The sequence below is a fragment of the Microcebus murinus genome, chromosome 9, assembly GCF_040939455.1.
Source record: "Microcebus murinus isolate Inina chromosome 9, M.murinus_Inina_mat1.0, whole genome shotgun sequence".
Lineage (NCBI taxonomy): Eukaryota > Metazoa > Chordata > Mammalia > Primates > Cheirogaleidae > Microcebus > Microcebus murinus.
In genome coordinates this window covers 10799025-10823920 of record NC_134112.1, presented here as the reverse complement: position 1 = coordinate 10823920, position 24896 = coordinate 10799025, and the positions used below count along the sequence as shown (strand labels likewise).

Sequence of the window (24896 nt, the reverse complement as noted above, 5' to 3'; positions counted from 1 at the left end):
TAAGAAAGTTTTGGCTCCTGGATTCTGCAAATACCTCCAGCCTCTCCTATTTCTCAATGACCACGAAAGGTCACAGTGGAAAAACCCCAGCTCTTCCCGCCAAAAGTCCTCAGGCCAGTTAAAATGGTATAAAAAGCCTTCCCCCCTTTCAAACAGACACGACTTCTCGGGGCCCCCTCTCTTGGGACCCATGAATCTCGCCCGGGAGCACTCAATAAAGCCACATTTTGCCCCCCCCCCCCGCCGCCCCCTCTCCCCCCCCCCCCCCGTCTATTTTGCCGATGGAAAACTTTACATGAGAAATAATAAAGATAAAAGCAAAAATTAATGAGGTAGGTAATAGAAAAGATATCAGACATAATTAATAAATCAAAACTATTTTAATAACTTTATTAAAATATAATTAACATACCATACAATGTACTCACTTAAAGCATACAATCAATAGTTATACTAAAATAGATTTTAGTATAATCACAGAATTGTGCAACCATAACCACAGATAATTTTAGAACATTTTCATCACCTCCAAAAGAAACCCCACATCCCTTTGTGTCTCTACAGTTTTGCCTATTCTAGCCATTTCACATAAATTGTTGAGGAAAGATGATTGAGAAATGAACGAGATGTGGCTCATAAGATTATTATTTTATTGTATCACCCAATATTGCTATATTAAAGACAAAAATGATTTCAGGAGTTTTGCAGGACTTTGCCCTGAAGGAATATGTGAACTCCTTAGTTTGCATATCAAGGGTTGCCTCGGCCCAGGAGGGCTATCAAAGCTCTGGTAGCAATGCATTCCAAGAGGCTTCTAATATCTCAAATCTGTGACACCTGCCTGTTCTTGAAAGACAAGGCAGGTAGGTATGGCATCACAGGATGGGAGCTAGAGCAACAAGCGCCCAGCCCAGAGATGAACACTTGTGGCTATGAGTAGCTGAGCTTCCTGCTTGCTCCTGACTGTCTGTCTCAATCCACAATAACTAGATATAAGCAATATGGAGCCACTGTGTTACCACTGTACGGAGCCACTGCGTTATCCCTCTGTTAAATGATAGCTATCTCTTAGAATTTAGAAGTTAGTCCTTGAAAGATTTTGTAACCATCTGTTCACATACAATAGATTAGGAATTGTTACAAGCCCTTTGAAAACACTTTTAATACAAACCAAACTACATGTTATTATGTAAATCTGTTACTCCTAGAACCCGAACTACCTGTTATGTAAATCTGTTACTCCTGGCAACCAATAACTGATATCTGTGATTATAAAACCTATGTGAATCTTCACTTATGGCCTCACTATCAATGGAGATGTAGTGGGGACCCCTGAGTACCCTCACTTTATCTTATTTTCTTTATATAAATCTATAAAATGGTACCTTCATCTCTGTGTGTTCTTTTATACCCATTATTCTCTTTATTTCCTATTATTTTCTTGTCCTCTGTGATGACCCCTACCTAAGGGACCCTATTTCTCTTGGGGAGAAGTAGCTGATCTCCCTGCAGCCTGCCTGCAATAAATGGAATCATATGTGGCCTTTGTGGCTGATTTCTTTCACTTAGCATAATGTTTTCAAGATTGATTCATATTACAGCATGTATCAGTACTTTATTACTTTTTATTGCCAGATAATATTTCATTGCATAGATATAACACATTTTATTTATCCGTTCATCAGTTAATGGGTTATATGGGTGGTTTGTGCCTTCTGGCTATTTATGACTAATGCTGCTATGAACATTCAAGTACAAGGTTTTATGTTGACATCATGTTTTCCTTACTTTTAGGTGTTTACCTAGGAGTGGAATTGCTGAGTCATATGGTAACTTCATGTTTAACATTTTCAAAAACTGTCAAAACTGTTTTCCAGAGCAAGTGCACCATTTCATATTCCCACCAGCAATGTAAAAGCATTCCAGTTTCTGCACAACCTGACCCACATTTCTTCTTCTGTGTTTTTTTTTTTTTTATTTTAGCCATCCCATGGAGGTGAAGTGGTATTTCATTGTTTTTTATTTGCATTTCCTTGATGGCTAATGATGTTCGGCATCTTTTCAAGTGCTTATGGGCCATTCATAGATGTTCTTCCATGAAAAGTCTAAGATCCCTCACCCCTTCTTTCTTTATTTTTTTAACTTTTTTTTAATTTCAGCATATTATGGGGCCTCACCCCTTATTTCACTGGCTTCTTGGTCTTTTTACAAAATGAGGTGAAAGAGTTCTTCTTATATTCTAGATACAAGTCCCTTATCAGATGCATGATTTGCAAACAGTTTCTCCCATTTTGTTACTTGTCTTTTCACTTTCTTGATGGTGTCCTTTGAAGTACAAAATTTTACCAAAATTGACCCCACTGGTGTTAAAAAAATGAAGAAAACTTATTCCTGTAAAATAAATAGAGAATGTTATTAAGAAACTACTGCCCTCCCCAAAGCACCAGGACCATATGGTTTCACTGGGAAATTCTACTAAACCTTCAAGGAACAAATAAATAGTCCCAATGTTCAGTACATTATTCTAGAACATCAAAAAGGAAGTTAACTTAAGCAAGTATAACACTGATACCAAACCAGATAAAGACAGTGCAAAGAAAGAAAGCTACAGACCAGTGTCACTCATGAATATTGACGAAAACACATAAATATTAGCAAACAGAACCTAACAACACATTAAGCAAATAGTATGCCATGAATAAATAGATTTATTCCAAGATGCAAGGTTGCTTCAATATTAGGAAACCCATTGCTATTATACACTACGTTAATAAACATAGAGAAAATGATTCTTTCCGCAAATGATGAAAAAGCCTTTGATAAATTTCAACACTTATTCATGAGTTTAGAAAAACTCTCAAGAAAATTGGAATTGGGGGAGACTTTCCTAACATGATAATATTTATATATACACACATGAACGTACACACACACACACACACACACACGAACGTACCCACACACAAACATTTTAGTCTTAAAGTCAGTATCTTATTTAATGGGAAACACTAGAAGTATATCCACTAGGATTGGAAACAAGGCAAAGATGCCCACTGTTTTCACTACAACGTAAAGAGAAATCAGAGTCAGAAGAATAGATAACAAAGAAGTAAAACTATTTCTATTTGCAGATAATATGATGGTAAACCTGGAAAACTCCAGGGCATCAATGATAGAAATAGCCCAAGCAATAACATTTTTTATTAAAAATGCAGGACATAAAGTTAACAGATGATGATCATATGTGCCTTCATAGACATAAACAATAAACAGAGGATATAATGGTAGAGAAAACCCAATTTATGATAGGAACAAAAAAAGATTAACTACTTGGAATAAGTTTATCAAGAAGTGTGCAAAACCTATGTGAGAAGTACACCTTTGAAAGATACAAATACAGACCAAAACAAATGGGAAGACACCACTTGCTCTTGTATAGGACAACTCAACATTAAAACAATGACAGTTTTCCCTAAGTTAATTTATAAATTTGATGCAATGCCAATGAAATTACCAATAAGCTACATAATGGCATTAGACAAGTTGATACTTAAGTTTATATGGAAAAGCAATCATTCCAGAGTAGCCAGAACAATAAAAAGGAACACTGTGAAGATAGACTGATTAGACATTAAAACATACTATAATGGCCAGGCGTGGTGTCTGACGCCTATAATCCTGGCACCCTGGGAGGCCAAGGCAGGTGGATCACCCAAGGTCAGGAGTTTGAAACCAGCCTGAGCAAGAGCAAGACCCCGTCTCTACTATAAATAGAAAAAAATTAATTGGCCAACTAAAAATATATAGAAAAAAAATTAGCTGGGCATGGTGGCACATGCCTGTAGTCCCAGATACATAGGAGGCTGAGGCAGAAGGATTGCTTGAGCCCAGGAGTGTGAGGTTGCTGTGAGATAAACTGACATTATGGCACTCTAGCCTGGGCAACAGAGTAAGACTCTGTCTCAAAAAAAAAAAAAATACTATAAAGCTATTACTATTAAAACAGTATCACTGGCCGGTCGCAGTGGCTCACGTCTGTAATCCCAGCACTCTGGGAGGCCAAGGCGGATTGATCACTCAAGGTCAGGAGTTCGAAACCAGCCTGAGCAAGAGTGAGACCCCCTCTTTACTAAAAATTGAAAGATTAATTGGCCAACTAAAAATATAGAAAAAATTAGCCAGGCATGGTGGCGCATGCCTGTAGTCCCAGCTACTCGGGAGGCTGAGGCAGTAGGATCGCTTGAGCCCAGGAGTTTGAGGTTGCTGTGAGCTAGGCTGACGCCACAGCATTATAGCCTGGGCAACAAGAGTGAGACTCTGTCTCAAAAGAAAGAAAAAAAAAAAGTATTACTGGCATAGGAATAGATGACTAGACAAGTAGAATATTATGGAAAGCCCAGATACAGACCCAAGTACTATACATATGAAAATTTAGTATATAATAGAAGCCATGTCTCAAATCACTGGGGTAAAAGAAGTGGATGTTTTAATAAATGATGCTGGGAAAACTAGGTAGCCACTTGGAAAAATAATAAAATTAGACACATACTTCACATAATACACAAGAATAAACTTCACATGGATTCGGAGTCTATGTGTGAAAAAGAAAAACATTCAAGTAAAAGGGGGAAAAAACTGTGGGTGAATTTGTATTTAACCTTAGAATAGCAAAAGGTTTTGAAACTATGCCTCAAACTCTAGGGTCATTAAAAGATTGATAAATTCAATAAATTAGGTTTTAAAATTTTGCATGACAAAAACACCATAAACAAAGCCAAAATGCAACTTAGAAACTGTGAGAAAATATTCAAAATATATTATGTACAAATGACTAATATTGGTAATTTATAAATTTATATATTATTTATAATAAAATATTATTTTAAAAATATTTTTTAAATGCTGGAATCTAATACTCAATGTAATAGTAATAAGAAATGGGACCTTTGGAGAAATTATTAAGTTAGCCCTCATGAATGGGATCAGTACCTGATAAAAGAGATTGAAGGGAGCTAGCTGCCTTGCTCTTTGCACCATGTAGGATGCAGTGAGAAAGTGGCTTTTTTTTTTTTTTTTTTTTTTGAGACAGAGTATCACTCTGTTGCCCCGGCTACAATGTCATGGGGTTAGCCTAGCTCACAGCAACTTCAAACTCCTGGGCTCAAGCAATCCTACTGCCTCAGCCTCCTGAGTACCTGGGACTACAAGCATGCGCCATCATGCCCGGCTAATTTTTTCTATATAGATTTTTAGTTGTCTGGCTAATTTCTTTCTGTTTTTAGTAGAGACAGGGTCTTGCTCTTGCTCAGGCTGGTCTTGAACTCCTGACCTTGAGCGATCCTCTTGCTTCAGCCACCCAGAGTGCTAGGATTACAGGCATGAGCCACTGCGCCCGGCCCAAAGTGCCATTTTTGAAGCAAGAGAGTGAGCCCTCACCAGACACTGAATCTGCTGGTGCCTTGATTTTGGACTTCCCAAGCCCCCAAAACTATGAGCAATCAATTTCTGCTGTTTATAAATTACTCAGTCTAAGGTATTTTGCTATAGCAACCAGGATGGACTATGACAATATATGATGCTATGTTTTGGACTGGAGTTGTCACAAACTCTTTGGAGATGACCATGGTGGACCTTGCTCCAGAAATCGTCCTCCCTGGACAGATGTGCTGTGAAGTATTCTTCACCTTTACGCATCTGACATTCACCTCCAGCTTCCTGCCCCTCCAGGCAGCCTTACTGGACTGCACCCAAGAGCACTGTCTCCTGCGTGGCCCATAGGTGATGCATGGGGAACACACATGCATCCTGTGACCTCTGCATCCACCTGCCGACAGCCGCCCACTACCTGCCTCTTTCAGGTGGGAGTTAAATGACAGTCCAGAGAGACCCCCACATACACCAACACACTTTACAAGTTCCCCAAATTGTTGTGTGGAAGCCTGTAGGCATGAAGTGAGGGAAATAGGTTGCTCAAAGCTTCCCACAAATGGGGAGGAGAGAAACAGCACAGCAAAAGCTCTGCCAGAGATTTCTTTTCCAAATCTCTCTCTCCACTCTTATATCATTGGAGATCTGATCCTAGAACTTGGCATCTATGTATCCTGTTGTCTTAATCAAAATCTATAATATCCTGTTATATACATGGGTGGGGGGAAAGAGCAAAGAGAAAATGAAGCTGGAGGCCTAATTTACTTCCTTACTGCTGAATGCTGTTTGCCTGGGGGTTTGCTGTTACTGGTGGCCTAAGGCAGTCTGTTACTGTCCCCCCAACCTACCACAAAGCCCTTCAGGTTGGAGAGGGTTACTACTTTGTAGATTGGGAGGTTCTTACTCAAAAAAGCAGAAACTGAACATAAAATCAGACTTTAGAAGGCTTAGTACATTCATAACACATCATCACAAGAAAGTTGGGGTGTCCGAGGTCCCCTCCTTAACCTCTGCTCTCCAGGACACATAGGGACCCTCACAGGCTTTCCTGAAGCTCCTCTGGGTGTGCTGGTCTGACTCAGCAAGCGAACATCTGTGGCTTCTGCTTAGCTGGCATCCCTCCTCCCAGTCACAGGACTCAACATGTCCTTTTGGGGAATCATCCCTTCCCCTTGAGGCTCATTTAAGTGATCACAGATTTGGACCCAAGACTTTGACTTAAGACCTAGACTCTGCCAGTGAAAGTATGGTATCACCCTGGTGGCAGTTATTTTTTTTGAGAAAGGACATATCATAGCCCCAAGAGGCAGAAGCAGGGGTGAGTGTGTGGAAGAGACAGATAATAAACAGTAAGCTAAATAAATAAATAAAGAGGCAACAAGTGCTGTGGGAAGAAATAGATCAAGAAGATAGATCCCGTCAACAGCCAGGAGGCCGCAGTGACCACAGTAAGGGAGCCAGGGGAAAGGTAGTAGAAGTCGCAGGGTGACAGAGGAGCAGATCATGTAGGGTTTGGCTTTGACTCTGAGTTAAATGGGAAACCACTGGGAAGGTTTTGAGCAGAGGAGGGCTTTGATCTGGCTGTCATTTAAGGTCATTCTGGCTGCTGCATGGGGACAGACTGCAGGGAGACCAGGGAGGAGGCCACTGTCCTGACGCAGGTGGGAGATGATGGAGGTGTAGGTGAGAAGTAGTCACAGTCTGGGTATGCTCGGAAGGTCCAACTAGCAGGATTTCCTGAGCCCTAGAGGTGGGGTGTGAGAGAAAGACGAGTCAAGGATACCAGCAAGGTTTTTGGCCTGAACAAGGGCAGAGTCGCCATTGAGATGGTGATTCTACGGGAAAAGTTGGGTAAAAGATCAGGGGCACAGATTTGGACATGGTAAGACTGAAGTGTATTTCAGACATCCAAGAGGAGGTGTTAAGTAGGTAGCTAAAAAGTGAAGTACGCAGTTCAGGAGACAGGTCTGGCCTGGGGATAAAAATGTAAAGCCAAGCCTTCTCTCTGCAGCCAGGAAAACCTCACGGTAGGCTTGTCAGGTCCCCGAATAAAAGATGAGAATTCTGTTGGGGGAAATGGGTCAACCTTACCAATCAGGATCAAAGAGATATTTCCTCAGCCTAACCCACCCTCTCCCTGGTTTCTCCGTTTCCCCTCAGCCCCAGTAGGGCGGAACCCACACTCCAACTACCGGCTCCCCGACTTCCACCCGTCAGGGTCCCCACAAGCCCACTCCCAGGTGAATAAAACACCAGGCGGTTCCCTAGCAAAGCATTCGTTTCCTAGCTGCCCTAGCGCAGGGAGTCGCCGCACTGGCCTCCGGCATCTTTACTCCACTGCTCGCGTTTACACAAAGGACGAGATCAGCTTCGGCCCCTGAGCCACAAGGGACCCAGCGGGTTCCACGCGGTGGGTGGCGGGCGCAGGAGAGGGCTGCGACGACCCTGCGCCGAGACGGGCACACCGTTTGGGGCCCCTCCCCCTGTCGGCGAACCCCCCAGCCGCCCCCGCCGCCAGCGGGGTGCAGAGGGCGGGAGGGCGCGGCCGCAGCCCGGCCCCAGGCGCTGGGCCCGACTCGCAGGGGCCAGGACCGGACCGCGACGGCCCGCGGCCACGACCCTGCCCTCTCCTCCCCTTCCCCGCGCATCCCTCCTTCTCCGCGCGCTCCCTCCTCCTCCCCTCTCGCCGACGCCCCCGCCCCGCGCCCCGCGGCCAATCGGAGCCGGGTCCCGCCCGGGCCGCGGCGCTGGCGGCGCCCGAGGCCGCACGGAGAGCCGGGCCGCGGCAGGTAAGGCACGGGCGGGGGGCGCGCGGGGCCGCGGCAGGTGAGGCGCGGGCGGGGGGCGCGCGCGGCTTCCGTGAGGCCCCGGGCTGAGCTCGGACTCCCGCGCCCGCCCCGCCGTTCCGCCCGGGCCGGGCGCGGGGACGCGGGCGGGAGGCCCCGCGGGCCGGGATCGGGACGCGCCCTCCGGTGCGGGGCTTTCTCAAACGAACAAAAGACAGGCAAATCCAGACATCAAGTCGAGGTTTCGTTTAAGACTGGTCATGGTCTCGACTTCCGTGGCGGCCGCGGGGGAGCGGGCGCTCCGCCCGGGCATCTCAGCGCGGGCCGCGAGTCGCGGACGGCCCAAGGCCGGGCCGGGGTCCGCCCCGCCGCGCGCCCGCCGCGCCGGTCCCGGCCTCTGTCCGCCGCGCTGTCCGGTTTGGAAACCGGAGGATGTCGCTTGGTTCGCGGACGTTGTTCGGAGGGTGACGGGAGCTAACGTCCTGTACAGTCGCTCTGTATGTGAAGTGCTCAAAAATATGGCTAATAATGAGTTTATCTTACTTGAATCCAAAAAAAAGAAAAAGGATTTGAGGCATCATGCTTTACATACCGTTTTGGAACCTGCTATTTTTTCACTTGACATTATATTATAAAAGTTTTCCATCGTATGCCTCTATGCGATCTTGGGCACGTTAACTAACCTTTCAAGGCCTCCGTTTTCTCATCAGCAAAAGTGAGAATGATCAAGCTTTAGCTTACTTGGTAGCGCGGTTGTGAAGAATAAATGACTCAGTAAACATAAATAGCTTACAACAGAGTTTTCAGCATGGAAAGTATTCAGTAAATTTTAGCTGTCATCATCATCTACCAAACAAGCAATACTATGCTGAAAGTTTTTTTCCCATAATTTATATAACTCCCATAGTATTATTTCCAAAAAGCTATAGAAATTATTGAAATAAAGATATTGATATATTGCTAGTTTTTTCCAAAAAGATTGTATTGATTATTCTGTTACAGCAACAGAAAAAAAAAAAAGAAAAGCAAAAAGATTGTATTGATAATTATGCAGATTCTTTCCTTATATTATGCATTCCAGAAAAACACAAACTGAAGTCCAGTGGTAGGTAGACCAAGTGTTACAACAAAGAGTCTGTAGCCAGAAAGCTAAAAGCATATGAAAGGCTCTCTAATTGAACTTTTAGGAGTAGCTGTGAGTATTTTTCCTGGTATTTCATACATGTTCTTTATTTTTTGTATTCTTTGTATCTCCTGCTCATCCAGTTAGCATCTGGTTAAAGTCAAAGATCTGCCACTTTGGGCCGCACCTATTAGTTTTCATCTTTGTTCTGTTGTATTTAGTATTTGATCTACACTGCTTATCACTACTCCCAATCATTTTTATAGAAGAAGTGTGAAATCTACTAACATACTCAAATTGCAAGAGCTTCGTGTGGCGGCAACACTGCACCAGAGCTGTGGGCTGGCAGGGGTCCCACCCTGCAGGAGCAGGAGCTGTGGGGGCATTTTCATTGCTGATTCTCCGTGAGGTATGCAGGACGCTGATTACATGATCATAAACATCAGTATTAGCAAGTTCCTTTTTGCCACAAAGATTTTAGGAACAAGCCGGTATTTAGCCATATATTTTGGAATTTGAAAAAGGAAAGACACTTCATTAATCAGCAGAGAAATGCCTTATTGTCCCTTCAAATTAAGCTTTAATCAAGTAACAATATCAGTTTGGAAACTTTTCATTTATGAACACTGTATACCTTTTCATTTATGAAAAAAAAAAAACAAACCCAACTGAATATAGTGATTTCATGACATGGGAGCTGCATTTTTGAGAATGTTCTTTCAGTCTTTGAGCTGTAAGCAAATGAGCAGCTCTGTGAGCTGCTGGCTCTGCCTTACAGTCAAAAACTAAGGTTGAGCTCCCAGGGACAGGGTTATATATACACAGAGATTTCAAAAGTACTGATACCCCAAATTTTTCCACAAAGGAATTAAGGTAGTTTACCAGAAAATCACATGGAATAAAACAAATAAATACAAGTAGGAATTGGGAGCAGAGAAAATATAAAGAGCAGGAAATAATTCCAGGGGAAAAAGAGGATAAAGTGTTTCAGAGCTGTCCTATAGAACTTTCTGTGACGGTGGAAATGTGCCATAATTAATTTACATTTAAATAGCCACATGTGTCTAATGGCTCTCCTGTAGGACAGTAGAGGTCCATATTGTTTTTATAGTTGAGTCTCAAATTTATCTCTAGAAAGGTAAACTTGGGCAGTCATATGATTCTTGTCATTTGAAAGTAAAACGTACTTAGCAACTTCATTCATTCATTCATTCATTGATCCCTCAAATATTAATGGCTTTGAAGGAAGCAGAGCCTTTCCTGATACTCAGCTATAAGGACAGTTTCTGTGGACTTCATTATCAGAGTACCTTGATATATTGTCCCATGGAAGTCTCTTCAGTTAAGAACTGGAACTAGGGAGCATAGAGTCAGTGAATATGGCATAAGTTATAAATTTTGTATAGAATTTTGAATAATTATACTAACCTTTATAGAAAAATTTAAAATATATAAATGAGTAAAAAGAAACTAAATCACCAAAAACTCCACCACTCAGAGACATGTTGTCTCATGTAGCCATTATGTTTTCCTTGTTAGGTCCCAAAATACCCAACTCCCTTCACGGAAGGAAAGTCCATCTGAGAGGAAGGGTCATTTTTACCTTTATCCTTGGACCTTTTAGGCCAGTAGCTGGCCCCACCTGATAAGGTCACCCTCTCCCTAATCCTGTCCCGTACTTCTGGCTTTGGGGCAATGCTTATAGGTACATGAGAGGGCCTTTCAGGAGGAAAAAGGAGGAAAGTCTCAACTGTAGTTCATTCTGCATGATGAGTAATCCAGGGTTTCTCAACCTTGACATTTTGGGCTGGATAGCTCATTGTTTTGTGTATTTGGGGTGGTGGTGGGGTGTCCTGTGCATTATAGGATGTTTGCAACATCCCTGGCCTCTACCCACTCGATGCCAGTGGCACACTCTCCCTTGCCCCCAGCGTGACAGTCAGAAATGTCAGGGAGAACCACTGGGTTAGTGGAAATCACTAAATTATTGCTGATGTGCTCAGAAGAGTTTCAAATTCCAGTTCATGTATGGGGGAGAGACTGAAATCAAAAGAGAAGCATAATGTAAGCTAAGGAAGCTGTACTGTTAATTTACTGTGATATTTTGGTGGGCAAGTGCATCAGTTAGGATCCTGACAGGATAAAGCACAAAAATGAGAAGAATTTTTGTGGGGACTCTTGATGGAAGGAAGAGTGGGCAGGATTGGAGGAACCAACAAATAATAGAGAGGCACCCAGGGAAGAGCTTCAGGAGGGCATGAGCCCCACTGGTCCTGGGGGAAGGGGCCAGGGCACTGGAGGAGGGGCTGCCCCTCCATGGCTGCTGCTGCCATCACAGAGTGCAGCCACTGCCAGAGCCGCAGCCTATGTGTGGGACTAGGCAGGTGTGGCCCAGGTACCTTGGGCTGTCTTTCCATCCCTTGCCTGCGTACCCCTCCACTGGCCAAACCCAAGTGGAGGCTGAAGGGTGAAAGAGCACAGACGGCCAGGCCCCTGAGGACCCGGGGCAGGGAGGGCAGTGGTGGGACAAGAACCACTATCAGCGAGGGAGCCACTGTCTCAGTGTCTCTGGGCCTCTGCAGAATGAAGGTTTGGGGGCTCCACTTCTTAGGGATATTGTGGAAATAAAAGGCAATAGAGGCTGGGCACAGTGGCTCACGCCTGTAATCCTAGCACTCTGGGAGGCCGAGGCGGGCGGATTGCTCAAGGTCAGGAGTTTGAAAACCAGCCTGAGCAAGAGCAAGAGCGAGACCTCGTCTCTACTATAAATAAAAAAGAAATTAATTGGCCAACTAATATACATAGAAAAAATTAGCTGGGCATGGTGGTGCATGCCTGTAGTCCCAGCTACTCGGGAGGCTGAGGCAGGAGGATCACTTGAGCCAGGAGTTTGAGGTTGCTATGAGCTACACTGACGCCATGGCACTCACTCTAGCCTGGGCAACAAAGTGAGACTCTGTCTCAAAAAAAAAAAAAAAAGGCAATAGATAAAAAATGTTTTTGAAAAATAAAGCACATATGTACACATGTAGACCACTGCTGCTTTTGACCTCTGGCTCCATTTCATGCAATGATGTCGAGTCACTCTGGTTTTTAGGTACTGTAATATTTCTTTAAGTTTTTTCTGTCCTTCCTATTTTAATTCATTTATGCTGTTTCATGTACTAAAACAAGTTTGTTTGCTGATGCCTGAGTAAATAGTTGAATATTTTATATGCCTTTCACTTATATATAATGATCATAATGATTTTTCTTGCAGCTTAGTTGTCCTCCCTTCCTCCTTTTTTTTTTTTTCTTTTGAGACAAGATCTCAATCTGTTCCTGAGCTAGAGTGCAGTGACATCGTAGCTCACTGCAATCTCTATCTAAATCCTGGGCTCAAGCAGTCCTCCTGCCTCAGCCTCCCGAGTAGCTGGGACCATAGGCACGCAACCACCATGCCTGGCTAATTTTTAAATATTTGTAAAGATGAGGTCTTGTTATGGTTGCTCAGGCTTGTCTCAAACTCCTAGCCTCAAACAATCCTCCCCTCTCAGCCTCCCAAAGTGCTGAGATTATAGGCATGAGCCACCACACTGGGCCTGTTTTCCATTTTCTATCACAGAAACCATGTCAAGAAACCTCAGAGTTTGCAAAGGACATAAAAAGTTTCTCACCTGAAATCTGAGAATTTGCAGCCCCTTAAAAAATGCACAGGAAAATAAAACAGTGAAAGAGCATGATATGCTTAGTGTGGAGAGTAAAATGTATATAATTAGTATTGAGAACTTAACACATTGTGAAATCTTGCTTGTAAAAAATCTTGATTTATCTGCTAAGAAAAGAAAATATGTTCTCTCTAGAAATCTTTAAAAGCAGAATTACTGAACTTTTAAAATGTTAGCAACAAAAGTTCGATCTGCACATATTTTGCCTGTGTAGCATATTTGTATTCCTTCCCCCTACACACCCTAGTTGTGAGTTGTACTTATGTGTGCTCAGCTGTTCATCAGCTCAGGATTTCCTGTAGCACTTAGCCAGAAAGAACCTGTCTTTCAGCAATAAGGGATCAAAATTATGATCTGTACCTTTGAGGGGGTCAGTGCCTAAGAACATGTGTGGGCCTCCAGAATGTCCTGATCTCAACCCAATTTTGAAATTGAGTTGCACATTTTTCTGCAATTATTTGAGTTAATAAGCAGCTCTTTTAAAACATGGGTATACCCTTCCAATTTTGAATATGCCAGATATTTATTCCTTAGTAAGAGTAACTTGCCTCATGTTATCTCATTTCTCTCGTATTAAATTAAGATCACTTTCAATGAAAGGTAGAAGGTTTTGAAATGTCAATGAGGAGGAATGGGAGGGACACAGAGCAGATGGACAGGTGGGGCAGGGAAAAGAGTGGCTCTTTTTTGGAAAAAGCTGTACCTGTTGAGTGCTCGTGTGCCTGGGGCCTTGATGGGGGCTGCTTTGTGAGCCCCTGCAACTTGAGCCTCACCCTGGTTTACTTGAGGAGCCAGAAGAAAAGCTAACCAAGCCAAACACCAAGAAAGTCACACTAAAAGGGAACAAACAAACAAAAAAATAGAAGTAAAGTGGGTTAGAATTCTAGCATGTCAGCACAGAAGAACTTTGGGGTTATCTAAGTTCATCTGCCCCCTCTTCTTGTTCAAGGTGCAAGGCACAGGGAACCATGTGTCCTGGCTTTGATCCCACACCTAGTGGGTGCCCCAGCCAGGTCTGGAATTCGGGTCTCTTGAGTGACGGGCTGGCTCTTCATCCCCTGGAGGAACAGCTTGTCTCTGTACACCTGAGTGCACTGTGTTTTGGGGGTCAAAGTAGATAAAGGTTCAAGTTCCAAGACTGTTCAGTAGACTTGCTGCAGTGGATATGGAGGGAGGAGAAACCTGTTTAAAGCAGGTGATTTATGTAAAGATATTGACTTTTTTCAATTTCCCAGTGAACCACTGCAGCCTCAGCTATCATTTGTCATTATGCAACAATTCAGGAACTAACTCAAGATTCTCCCTTCTTCTTTTTCTAATATATTAGAAGCGTGGGAGTAGAGGTCCATGGCACCCCAGAGAGAGTGAAAAAAAACAATAACTATATTCATAGAATTTAGGTATGGAGTTACTGCAGGAAAGGATGAAATATCGAATAAATAATGTGAAAACAATGCAACTATTTGGGGAAAAGTAAAATTAGAGTCTTATGCCATATACCAAAATACAATTTAGGTTGATTAAAAAATAAAAATGTAGCCCAGGAGCGGTGGCTCGTGCCTGTAATCCTAGCACTCTGGGAGGCAAAGGCAGGCAGATTGCTCGAGGTCAGGAGTTCAAAACCAGCCTGAGCACGAGTGAGACCCCATCTCTACTATAAATAGAAAAAAATTAATTGGACAACTAACATATATATAGAAAAAAAATTAGCTGGGCATGGTGGCGTATGCCTGTAGTCCCAGCTGCTCGGGAGGCTGAGGCAAGAGGATTGCTTGAGCCCAGGAGTCTGAGGTTGCTGTGAGCTAGGCTGACGCCATGGCACTCACTCTAGCCTGGGCAACAAAGCGAGACTCTGTCTCAGAAAAAATGAGTCAGTTACTCAAAGCTCTGTGAGCACCAGCTAGGGTGCCCAGCTGAGTGCGCTTTTTCAACAGCAGGGCAGTTCATCCTGGGTGGTGCCCCTAGGATGCCCAGTGTGGGAGGATTTCTAGGTAGGACTCTTTCTCGTGAATATGTATCTCTCCAAATCCTTTTGCTGTTGTTTTGTTTTGCTTTCTCCAGATTCTGTGGGAGAACAGTAAAGTGCATAAGTAATGTTTTGTAGACTGCTCTTATAGGAAAGCTTTTCTGTACGGACTCATTAGAAAGGGAAAGCAAGCAGTGGTAATGTTTCTACAAGGACAAAGGTCTTGGGGCAATTGCTTCAAAATGTGGCTGGAGACAGAAATAGGGGGCAGTGGAATTGCTAGGTCAGAGGTTGGGTGCATTTGGAATTTTAATAGATATTGCTAAACTGGCTTCTACCGAGATGATACCTGCTGAGATGTTTGAGATGTTGTCCCTAATAATGTTGGAGATTGTATTCCCACCACACTTTGACCAACACACTGTGGCAACCTTTTTTTTTTTTTGAGACAGAGTCTCGCTCTGTTGCCCAGGCTAGAGTGCCGTGGCATCACCCTAGCTCACAGTAACCTCAAACTCCTGGGCTCAAGCAATCCTGCTGCCTCAGCTAGGAGTAGCTAGGACTACAGGCATGCGCCACCCTGCCCGGCTAATTGTTTCTATTTTTGGTAGAGACCGATCTCACTCTTGCTCAGGCTGATCTCCAACTCCTGACCTCAAGCAATCCTCCTGCCTCTGCCTCCTAGAGTTTTAGGATTACAGGCGTGAGCCTGGCCTCTGGCGACCATTTTGGTCTGTCAGTCTGATAGGGCATCTTGGTGAAATCATAATTTACATTCTGTGATGGTAACTGAGGTTGAGTATTATTCCACCTGTCATAAGAGTTGCCTGAATTTCCTTTTCTGGGAACCAGAGAGCATTTTAGAGTGGAACAGACCTTAGAGATGAAGTCCAACCGTTCAGCCTACAGATGTGGAACCTGTTTGGCCATGGTTGCCCTAGCAGTACAGGACTGACGCAGAACCAACCCCCAGGCCTCCTGTTTGTCTAGAGGCTCTGGGTGAGTGTGAGACTGAATCTGTCAGGGCCTCGGGGGCTAATCTGGGGTTTGACTCTAGAGCAAGAAAAACTGGAAATTGCAGGGCAGAGCCACAATGGCTTGGCTGTAAGGCCAAGTGCTTCTGTCTTCCCTGAACTTCAGGTATTTCCTCTGTAAAATGGAATTAATGTTAGCTTTTTTGCCAAGGTTGAGAGGATTAGGATTAATGTATGTAAAGTAGCTGAGACAAACAGGCTCATATCTGTTATCTTCCTCCTCATATTTGTGCATTTTGTTATCTGACTTTCTCACTCACATGAAAGCTCCAAGGGAGGCTTGAACTAAAGTTCTTAAAAATAAAAGTAAAGCACTGCAGAGTTCTGGGAAGGGCATCTCTGCAGAGCTTCCGGGCAGCCAGGAGAGTGTGTTCTGTGGGGCCAGTGCACAGCAAGCCTCCTCCACTTAGTTCTGGCTTCACACACCCACACCCCAAACTCCCACCCCCCTCACACCCACCCCCCTTAACTCTCAGTGTCTTAGTTAGCCTTCTGAGATACTTTGTGCATAAAAAGCATCATACCCATACTGTTTCCCCAGGATCTGAGAAGAAAGCGTACTCACTTTGTTATATCTGTATTTTTATAGAGTTTTTCTTCTAGCAAGTTCCCCTTTTTCAGATTTTTCAGGAGATAAGAACAGGCTCCAGATTGCCAAAGGAAAGGCAGCATTTGTGTGCTGGCCAGGTTGTGTCCTGAGACCCACTCTCAAAGCAGGGAAGAGGGATTTTTGGAAAGAAGTATCATTTGCAGCACAAAGCCCAGGTAGTCTTAGGGTTGCCAAGAGTCAAGGTTGTTTTTTATGTGGGGGGGAAAGGGAGGAGGCAAGGGGGGGTGTTATTATTTCACTGTTATTATTCACAGCTGTCATCCCTGTACTTAACCCAAAAGAGTAAGATGAAATGCAGAGCTGGTTCCTTCTCTTTTCAGAGGCCTCTGTGAGCTGGGAGCAGTCCTTTGCATTGGCTTCCCAAGTGGAGGGGCTAGAGAGACAATTATGCTTCTTTCATCACTTCTGGGATCCATTTGCCCTGCTCTTGCCTGCCCTGTTAGAGTTAAAGTACAGTGGCAATTCTAGCAGCTCTGAAAAATGAATGAAAAAATTACTCTTGCCAGGTGCGATGGCTCATGCCTGTAATCAGTCCTAGCACTCTGGGATGCTGAGGCTGGAGGGTTGCTTGAGCTCAGGAGTTCGAGACCGCCTGAACAAGAGTGAGACCCCATCTCTACTAAAAACAGAAAAATTAGCTGGGCCTGGTGGCATGCACTTGTAGTCCCGGCTACTTGGGAGACTGAGGCAGGAGGATCCCTTGAGCCCAGGAATTTGAGGCTGCAGTGAGCTATGATGATGCCACTGTACTCTAGCCAGAGTGACAGAGTGAGACTCTGTCTCAAAAAAAAAAAAAAAAAATAGAAAGAAAGAAAAAATTACTCTCTCTCTTTATGGACCTCTCTATTCTCTTAATTCTAGTGTTCTCCAAGTGGGGCTCCTGAATGTCTGTGCACAGTCCCCTGGATGCCTGATGAAAGTGCAGACTCTTAGCCTCCCCTCCACTCCAGGCCTTCTGAATCAAAATCTGGGGATGGAATCCAGAAATGTGGGGGGGGGTGTTTGTTTGGGTTTTCTTTTTAAGAGTCAGAGCCTTGCTCTGTCACCCAGGCTAGAGTACAGTGGCATCATCATAGCTCACTGTAACCTCAAACTCCTAAGCTCAAGCAATCCTCCTGCCTCAGCCTCCTGAGTAGCTGGGACTACAGGCATGCGCCGCTGCGCCTGGCCAGAAATGTGCATTTTCAATAAGCAGTCCAAGGAGTGCATTGAAGTTTGGAACCATGGATAAGCCATACTGTCTCTTTATTTCTTTTGTTTCCCTCTCCTATTTCCCTTCATCTCCTCTTCTCTTCCCTATTCCTTCTGACTCCGGCTCACTGTTTACTCCCTCCTTCGTTCTTCTTTGCTGAGAGCGCAGAGCAGCCTGTTGGACTGTTCTTTTAAATAGTAAGTTGCAGTCTTCTGGAAATTCAGCTAGCAGCGGGGGGGAAAGGTGTGTGTTTTTATTGCCTGGCTTGTCGCCATAACAGCCAGATGAAAAGCTGTCCTCTCCAGCACCAGCTTTGGGAAGTGCGTCATCCCATGAAGGCATCACGTCTGCAGCTGCTCCTCCCATGTCGGAGCTGGACCTGGGGGTTGGAAATGCCCTTCTCTAGAGAAACGTTGCTGGCGTGATGTCCCAGGGAAGTCAGCCACCACCAATCCCGGGGTAGACACCGGCCTGGGCCCCTTTGCTGAGGGCACAGGGTGGTGAGGACACTGGGGAGGACAAGGCTGGAGGGACAGGAAGTAGAGGGGGAGAAGGGAGCAGCAAAGGGAAGCATTGGCGTGGAGTTTGGGCAAGTGCCACCAGGGTCCTGAACCTCTGCTTTTGTCTTCACAGCCACTGAAGGAAGAGACCAAGATGAACGCGGAGGTGAGTTCTTTACAAAGACCAGCTTAAGGGGTGCTTTTCTGGCAGTGTCCCTCATTTTGCCTCTGCAGCAAGGGGATGTTTCCCTCTCAAACATTAGAACAAGACTTGAAAACACCCCCTGCAAGCGACCGATGTGCGTGTAGCTCTAGGTGATGCGGGGTGAATAAGGCCCCTCTGAGTTCTTACTGTGTCTGTCGAGCTTCCCTCGAACTTACCCGTGCAGCTAATCTTGAAACAGCACTCATGAACCAGGGGTGGCGATGGGCGTGGAGGGTGCGGGCCCAGATCCCTGCCTTGGGTTGTGCTGGGGACTGTTTGCCAAGACTGCCGCCCTGGTGCTCTCGATTCCGGGTCTTTGATCCAAGGAGATGTCTAGTTCATCCCTTCTTTTTTTCTTTTCTTTTGCCCATCAGCCCCTTCCTGTGTTCCCTCTCAAGTGCAGCCCAGACCTCAGGGTTCATCACCTCAGCAGCTTCTGCGCTGATGCCCCAACTCCTCCCTGTGTGGTCAGTCCCCCAGTGAACCCAGGGGCGGCCCCGCAGGAGCACAGCTCTGTGCTGTTTGCACCTGCACGTGTCTCCGGCCCTCCTCTGGGCGCTCAGGGCGGCCCGCCAGGCTCACTGGGTGGCCCCAGGCAGCAGAAGGTCTTGCCCAGCGCCCCGGGCAGCCGGGTACAGGCTTCCACACTCTCTCCGAGCTCCACAGTCCTCACACAGCGGGATCACTGTGTACGTCACAGAAAAATGTGGAAATTCCATCATCTCCCTCAGTTCCTGACTCTCCTTTTGTCCTGTTCGTGTTGTCATGGTGGAAGGGATGTTTTATCAGTGAGAGAATTCTGGGTTGTAAGTACTGGAAAACCCAGCTTAATGTGGCTTTTTCCCCTCAAAGTCCAGAGGAAGGCAGGCTCCAGGGCAGGCTCCAGGCTCTTGGACCTCACCAAGGACCCAGGAGCTTTTCCTCCGTCTGCTCCTCATGCAGCTGTGGCTTCATCCTGGGGCAGTTCCCTTGTGGTTGCAGGATGGCTGCCAGCAGCAGTTGGGGCCACACGCTTTCTTGTTCCCTTTTAGCAAGAGAGAGGAGTGGCTTCCTGCAGCTCTTTCAGAAGAGTGGGAACCTTTCTTTTTTATTTTTTCTGAAGCCCCTTTCAAATGCCTGCTTAGGTCTTACTGGCCCAGGTCACTTGCCCATTTCTGGACCCATCCGTGTGTCAGAGAAGCAGGATGTCACTGATTGCCTTAGACTACTCAGGCCCACCCTGGAGCATCTTCTCCTCTGCCCCTGGCTGGGAATAGGATGAAGAAGGGAGAACAGATGTTGGCTAGCTGCATCCACATCTGGAGCAAGGCACATTTCTGGTGAAGGTGTATCATCTCCATACCCTGAAATTGCAGACTCTCCTGCCTGCTCAGATCTCGGGCTGCCTCCTTAGTCATCTCCCTCACCAGCTGGTTAACCTAGTTTCTGCTAGCTCTTTGCATGGGTATTTCAAAATACCCTCAAAATACTCTCTTCAAAATACTCTCTTCAGAACAAAACGATACCTCTCATCTTGTCAAGCGACTGTTATATTTCTCATCCCCTTCGAGGCAGGCTTCTTCAAAGAGGTATCTATAGTTAATTTCTCCATTTTCTCTTTGTCGTTCTCAACCTGTTGCAGTCTGGCTTCTCTGCTATACTATCTGTGGGTATATAGTATATACATATATACTATAGCTATGCCATACTATACTGTGTATATTCTATATATGCCATTGTGGTATATACTACACACACACTATATACTGTAGTGTGTGTACATATATTCTATATATATATATATATATATACACATGGTAGTATAGAATATATATACTATATAGTATAGTATAGGACTATATACTATATATTAATATTATATACTATTTTCTATACTATGTGCTATACCTCATTATACTGGAATTAGTCTTGTCAGGGTCTCATTCTGTTCCCCAGGCTAGAGTGCAGTGCTGTCATCATAGCTCACTGTAGCCCCAAACTCCTGGGCTCAAGCGATCCTCCTGCCTCAGCCTCCAGTGTGCCTGGGACTACAGGCTCCTGTGGCTTGCTGGAATTTTTAGGGTATTTTAAGTTTTAAACAAAAGAAATTTTGCAGTAATTAAAATTTTTTTGTTTTTTTGTTTTAGAAATGGGTTTTGCTATGTTGCCCAGACTGCCTCCACGTCCTGGGCTCAAGCAATGCTCCCACCCCTACCTCGAGCGGCCGGGACTGTAGGGGCACACCCCTGCACCCAGCTTGCTTCAGTGTTAAGCTTATAGACCCGGCCTGATAACAGTCCCGTCAGTCGTCAATTATCTCTTCCATCCTCTAATTGCAGCCTTTCTTTTTTGATGGCTTTTTCCTCTTAACCTTTTAAAAACATTCCTTGACTTGGGTCTTCCTCTCTGTTCTGTAGACATCTGTCATTCGGCGTCTGTGACCACCTTCTCCCTCCCCAGTCCCACTGCATCCACCCTTGTTCTCACTGCTGCCCTGCTCGGGAAGGTTCCCATGAGCGCCACCCGACCCGGTCTGGTGGAAACCTTTTCCTTGAGGCATTTGACAGTATTGACCACACTGCTCTTGAAGGTCCCCGTTGAGGTCCCAGGGTTTCTGCCTGTTTCTCAGGTCACTCCTTCTCAGGCTCTTTCTTAGGCTCCTCTTCTCCCTACTCCTTAAGACTCTGTGTTCCCCGAGGCAGTTCTTGCCCTCCCGCTGCCCTGGGGGTGCTCATCTCTGATCAGTGCATGTTTAAGGAAATTGCAGAGGATCTGTTCAGACCCCTCACTCCCCTCAGCCCCACATCCACAGAGACAGCAGCCTGTCACTCACCTTCACTTAGAAGTTCCACAGGGACCCCAGGCTCGTGAGAGCCCAAGCTGGACGTGCTACTTTCACCTGCCCCGAGTCTGCTTCCTGTGGCCCCCTGCAAGGGTAGCACGGCCGTCCATCACCCCGTGGTCCGGGGCCCAGTTACCAAATGCCAGAATTCCTGTCATTGCCTTGATTTAGTCAGTTGCCAAAATTGATGTGACTCCACGCTGTGCCAGATTTGGCTTGATGGCTGTAACAATTAGAAAATATATCAGTATGGTACTCGTACTCACCGGGCTTAGTGATGAGTAAGACCGGAATGTCTTTATCTTTCAGATCTGTCTCTTTCTTACCTTTCTTTCTGCCCCCTCAGCACTTCCTCACTTCCTGGGACACTCCTTTAGTTACTGTCCTCTACTTGCCCTCCTGTGGGGCAGGGGACGGAGACCTCAGGTGCAGAGGGTGGTCCTCATCCCCAGTTCAGGACACGTTGTCTCTGTTGGTCTGAGCAAGGCCCCCTCTTGTATTTGTTTACTTTTTTCCTTTTTTCTCCATACCCATTCTTATCCTGCCAAAGACAGCTGTTGTAATGTATTGAATGCTTTCCTTTTTTATTTGTGTATGTCCATTAAAATGTGTTTTTTTTTTCCTTTTGGTGTACAGGTGTGTCAGTTAAAACACACGCAAACACACCAGACTTGTGCCACCCTCGCCACAGTCGGGATATCAGGATACAGAACCTCGCCCCAAACATTCCCCTCTGTTGCTGCTTTCTAGTCACCACCTGAGCCCTGACAACCACTGTGTGCTAGATTTTAATTTATGGCATTGTATTTTGCTATGGTTTATATCTCATTTTCTTTCTTAGTTTTTCTACATTTTCAAAATATAACATGTAGTTACTCTGCTACACAGTACCCCAGGATGTGCATCCGTTTAATCCTAACAAAAAGCTGCTGTTACCTGTTTTGTCGATGAGGAAAATGAGTGTTAAGTAAATTTCTGTAAATCACAGGGTATTAAGGGACATGATGGGGATTTATTTAAGCCGTGATGTTTCTGACCCCAAGAATGCCTTTGTTCTTGTCTGTGTCCAGCTAATCCTATCTATCCAGTTCAATTGTCATTTCCATGAAGTTTTCTCTTTTTTTTTTTTTTTTTTTTTTTTTGAGACAGAGTCTCACTTTGTTGCCCAGGCTAGAGTGAGTGCCGTGGCGTCAGCCCAGCTCACAGCAACCTCAATCTCCTGGGCTCAAGCAATCCTCTTGCCTCAGCCTCCTGAGTAGCTGGGACTACAGGCACGCGCCACCATGCCCGGCTAATTTTTTCTATATATATTAGTTGGCCAATTAATTTCTTTCTACTTATAGTAGAGACGGGGTCTCGCTCTTGCTCAGGCTGGTTTCGAACTCCGGACCTCTAGCAATCCACCCACCTCAGCCTCCCAGAGTGCTAAGATTACAGGCGTGAGCCACTATACCTGGCCTGAAGTTTTCTGAGTCCTCTTTCTCTGGAAGTGACACCTCCCACCTGCAGATTTCCTTTGCTCTTTATCTCTTCTGCTACTTTCCATCCTCTGACTTAGAATGTAGCTGTCTGCGTGCCTCGTTCCTCTTAGTACCTCCCGGCATGTGGCATCATGATGCCTCATACACAGTCTGTCCTCACGAAATGTCAGCTGACTAAATGACAGGACAATTCAGAGACTGTTGCATAATCTTATAATGCAACTCCGAGCTGGGTGGGTCAGTGGAAATGTAGAGGAAGGAAGTCATATGACAGAAATTTTCAAGGACAACCTGGCTGTGACATGGGGCCTGGCTGGAGGGGAAGGTATAGAAAGACCATCAGCCACAAATCAGTGCTTGATCTCAGAGGGTGGTTGCTGAATGCAGGAATGATTCCCAGGATTCCTGGAGCCACCAGCCTTTGCCCAGAAGTTCAGAGGTCAGCCGGTCAATGAGGTGGATGATTGGAGTTAGCACTGAACACGACAACCCAGGGGTGAGACAGCCAGACAGAAGCACCCAGTCTGCACTTCTTCTTGGGACCGCAGCTTGGAGGAAAGGGTGGCCCACAGCTCAGGATTCGGAGTCTTTGGCATAGAGGTGGTCACGGGACCCTGGAGAGGGAGGGCCCCCACCTGGGCTATGGGGGAGAGAAGAACAGAGAGATGAACTTTAGGAATCTGCACATCTAGGGGGCAGGATGAAGAAGAAAATGGGCAAAGTGTGAGAAGAGAACCTCAGCATGAGGCGAGTGAAGAAAGGCATGAACTTAAAGAAGGTCCAGTTCAGCATCACGTATGTCTGACGTCCGGGAGAACATGGCAGTGAGAAGGTCTTGGGCGACTGTGGTGAAGCAGGGAGGCATGAGATTGAAACCGATCCCAGTGGGGCCAGGGGCTCCGAGGGGACCATGACTGAGGTGCGGAGGTGTGAGGCGTCAGTGGACAGGCCCAGTCTAGGGCAGCAGAGGACGCGGAGCACTGTAGAAGGAGCACCGGGAAGGGAGACCAGAGTGAGCCACAGGCGTGATGCGCTGTGGAGTTCCCAGCTTCTCTGGGCATCCCTCCAATATATTTTGTTTTTTCAGATTTTGTTCTTTTAATTGCTTCAGTTGACCCCTCCGATATTTACATCTGTTTTTCAGTGGTGGTTTATATTTTGGATAACTAGTACATTCACATGATTCAAAATTTTAAAGGAAGAGAAAAAGAAAACAAAATTTACTGTGAGAAGTCTTCTTCCCTCCTACCCTCTGGTTCTCATGCTCCTAGCAAAAGCACATCACTGGTTTCTGGGCTATCCTTTCCGAGATTCTAAACACATACAACAAATACTTTTTCCATCAGCTACCCCCCTCCTTTTTTTTTTTTTTTTTAACATAAACTGTAACACACAACTCACACTGATTCTGCACCTTGCTTTTCTCACCAACAGTATATCTTGGAGAGCGATCCCTTTCAATAACTAAGGGACTCCCTTGTTCTTTTTTATAGCTTTGTAATACTCCATTTCATGGGTCTGTCACAACTAACATTCCAGCCTGTTATTAATGACAAATAGATTGTTTCGATGTCTTGCTTGTTACAAGTGAGGCTGCAATAAGCCTAAGTCACCTCACTTGGGTAGCTCTATAGGCTGCAGTCTGACAGATGGATGTACCAGGGCACAGGGTGTTTTTGCATTTTAAGTTGTGATAAATATTTCCAAGTTGCTCTCCATAAATTAGGTTTTTGTCTCCCTCCTGCAACATATGAATATGGCTATTCCGCGTGCCAATTTTTTGATCCTCGCAAACAGTGATGAACAGTACGGCTTGTTCTTCCTGAGGGTGTGCGCTCTCCCACCCTCCTTGAGTGTGGTCCGCACTTGCCCTCACGCCTCACACCTTGAAGTTCCTCTACTGTGATTTGACATTTTCTTCTGCCCTCTTCACCTCAAAAAACTTACTTTTCTAAGTTGGCAGAGCGTGGTCCCTTAATCCTAAGTTTCTGCAAACTCCATTTTCAGGAGTTTCAGCTGCCCACACCAGCTTCTCTGAGTCCAG

At 45.3% G+C, this 24896-nt stretch overlaps 1 protein-coding gene and 1 long non-coding RNA gene across 5 annotated transcripts in view; one reads left to right on the top strand and one right to left on the bottom strand.

Annotated features, from left to right (window-relative positions):
* Positions 1–1405: 1405 nt before the first annotated feature.
* LOC105858420 (uncharacterized) lies at positions 1406–22985 on the bottom strand. Of its 2 annotated transcripts, none has more exons than XR_001148114.3 (3): positions 22825–22985; positions 21363–21594; positions 1406–2391 (listed from the first exon to the last, which is right to left on the bottom strand). It is a non-coding gene; the product is annotated as an uncharacterized LOC105858420 (long non-coding RNA). The 2 variants fall into 2 exon arrangements; XR_001148113.3 differs by lacking the exon at positions 1406–2391 and adding an exon at positions 16821–18224.
* BLVRA (biliverdin reductase A) overlaps positions 7816–24896 on the top strand; it is a 44255-nt gene continuing 27174 nt past the window's right edge. The window contains exons 1-3 of one of the 3 annotated variants that reach the window (XM_076006281.1): positions 7958–8216; positions 9603–9745; positions 18479–18511. In XM_076006281.1, coding sequence (XP_075862396.1) covers positions 18500–18511 — 12 coding nt within the window. In that variant the 5' untranslated portion in view covers positions 7958–8216; positions 9603–9745; positions 18479–18499. Of the gene's footprint in view, positions 7838–7957; positions 8217–9602; positions 9746–18478; positions 18512–24896 lie in introns of those variants that run through there. The other 2 variants (XM_012741546.3, XM_012741547.2) reach the window with 2 other exon arrangements.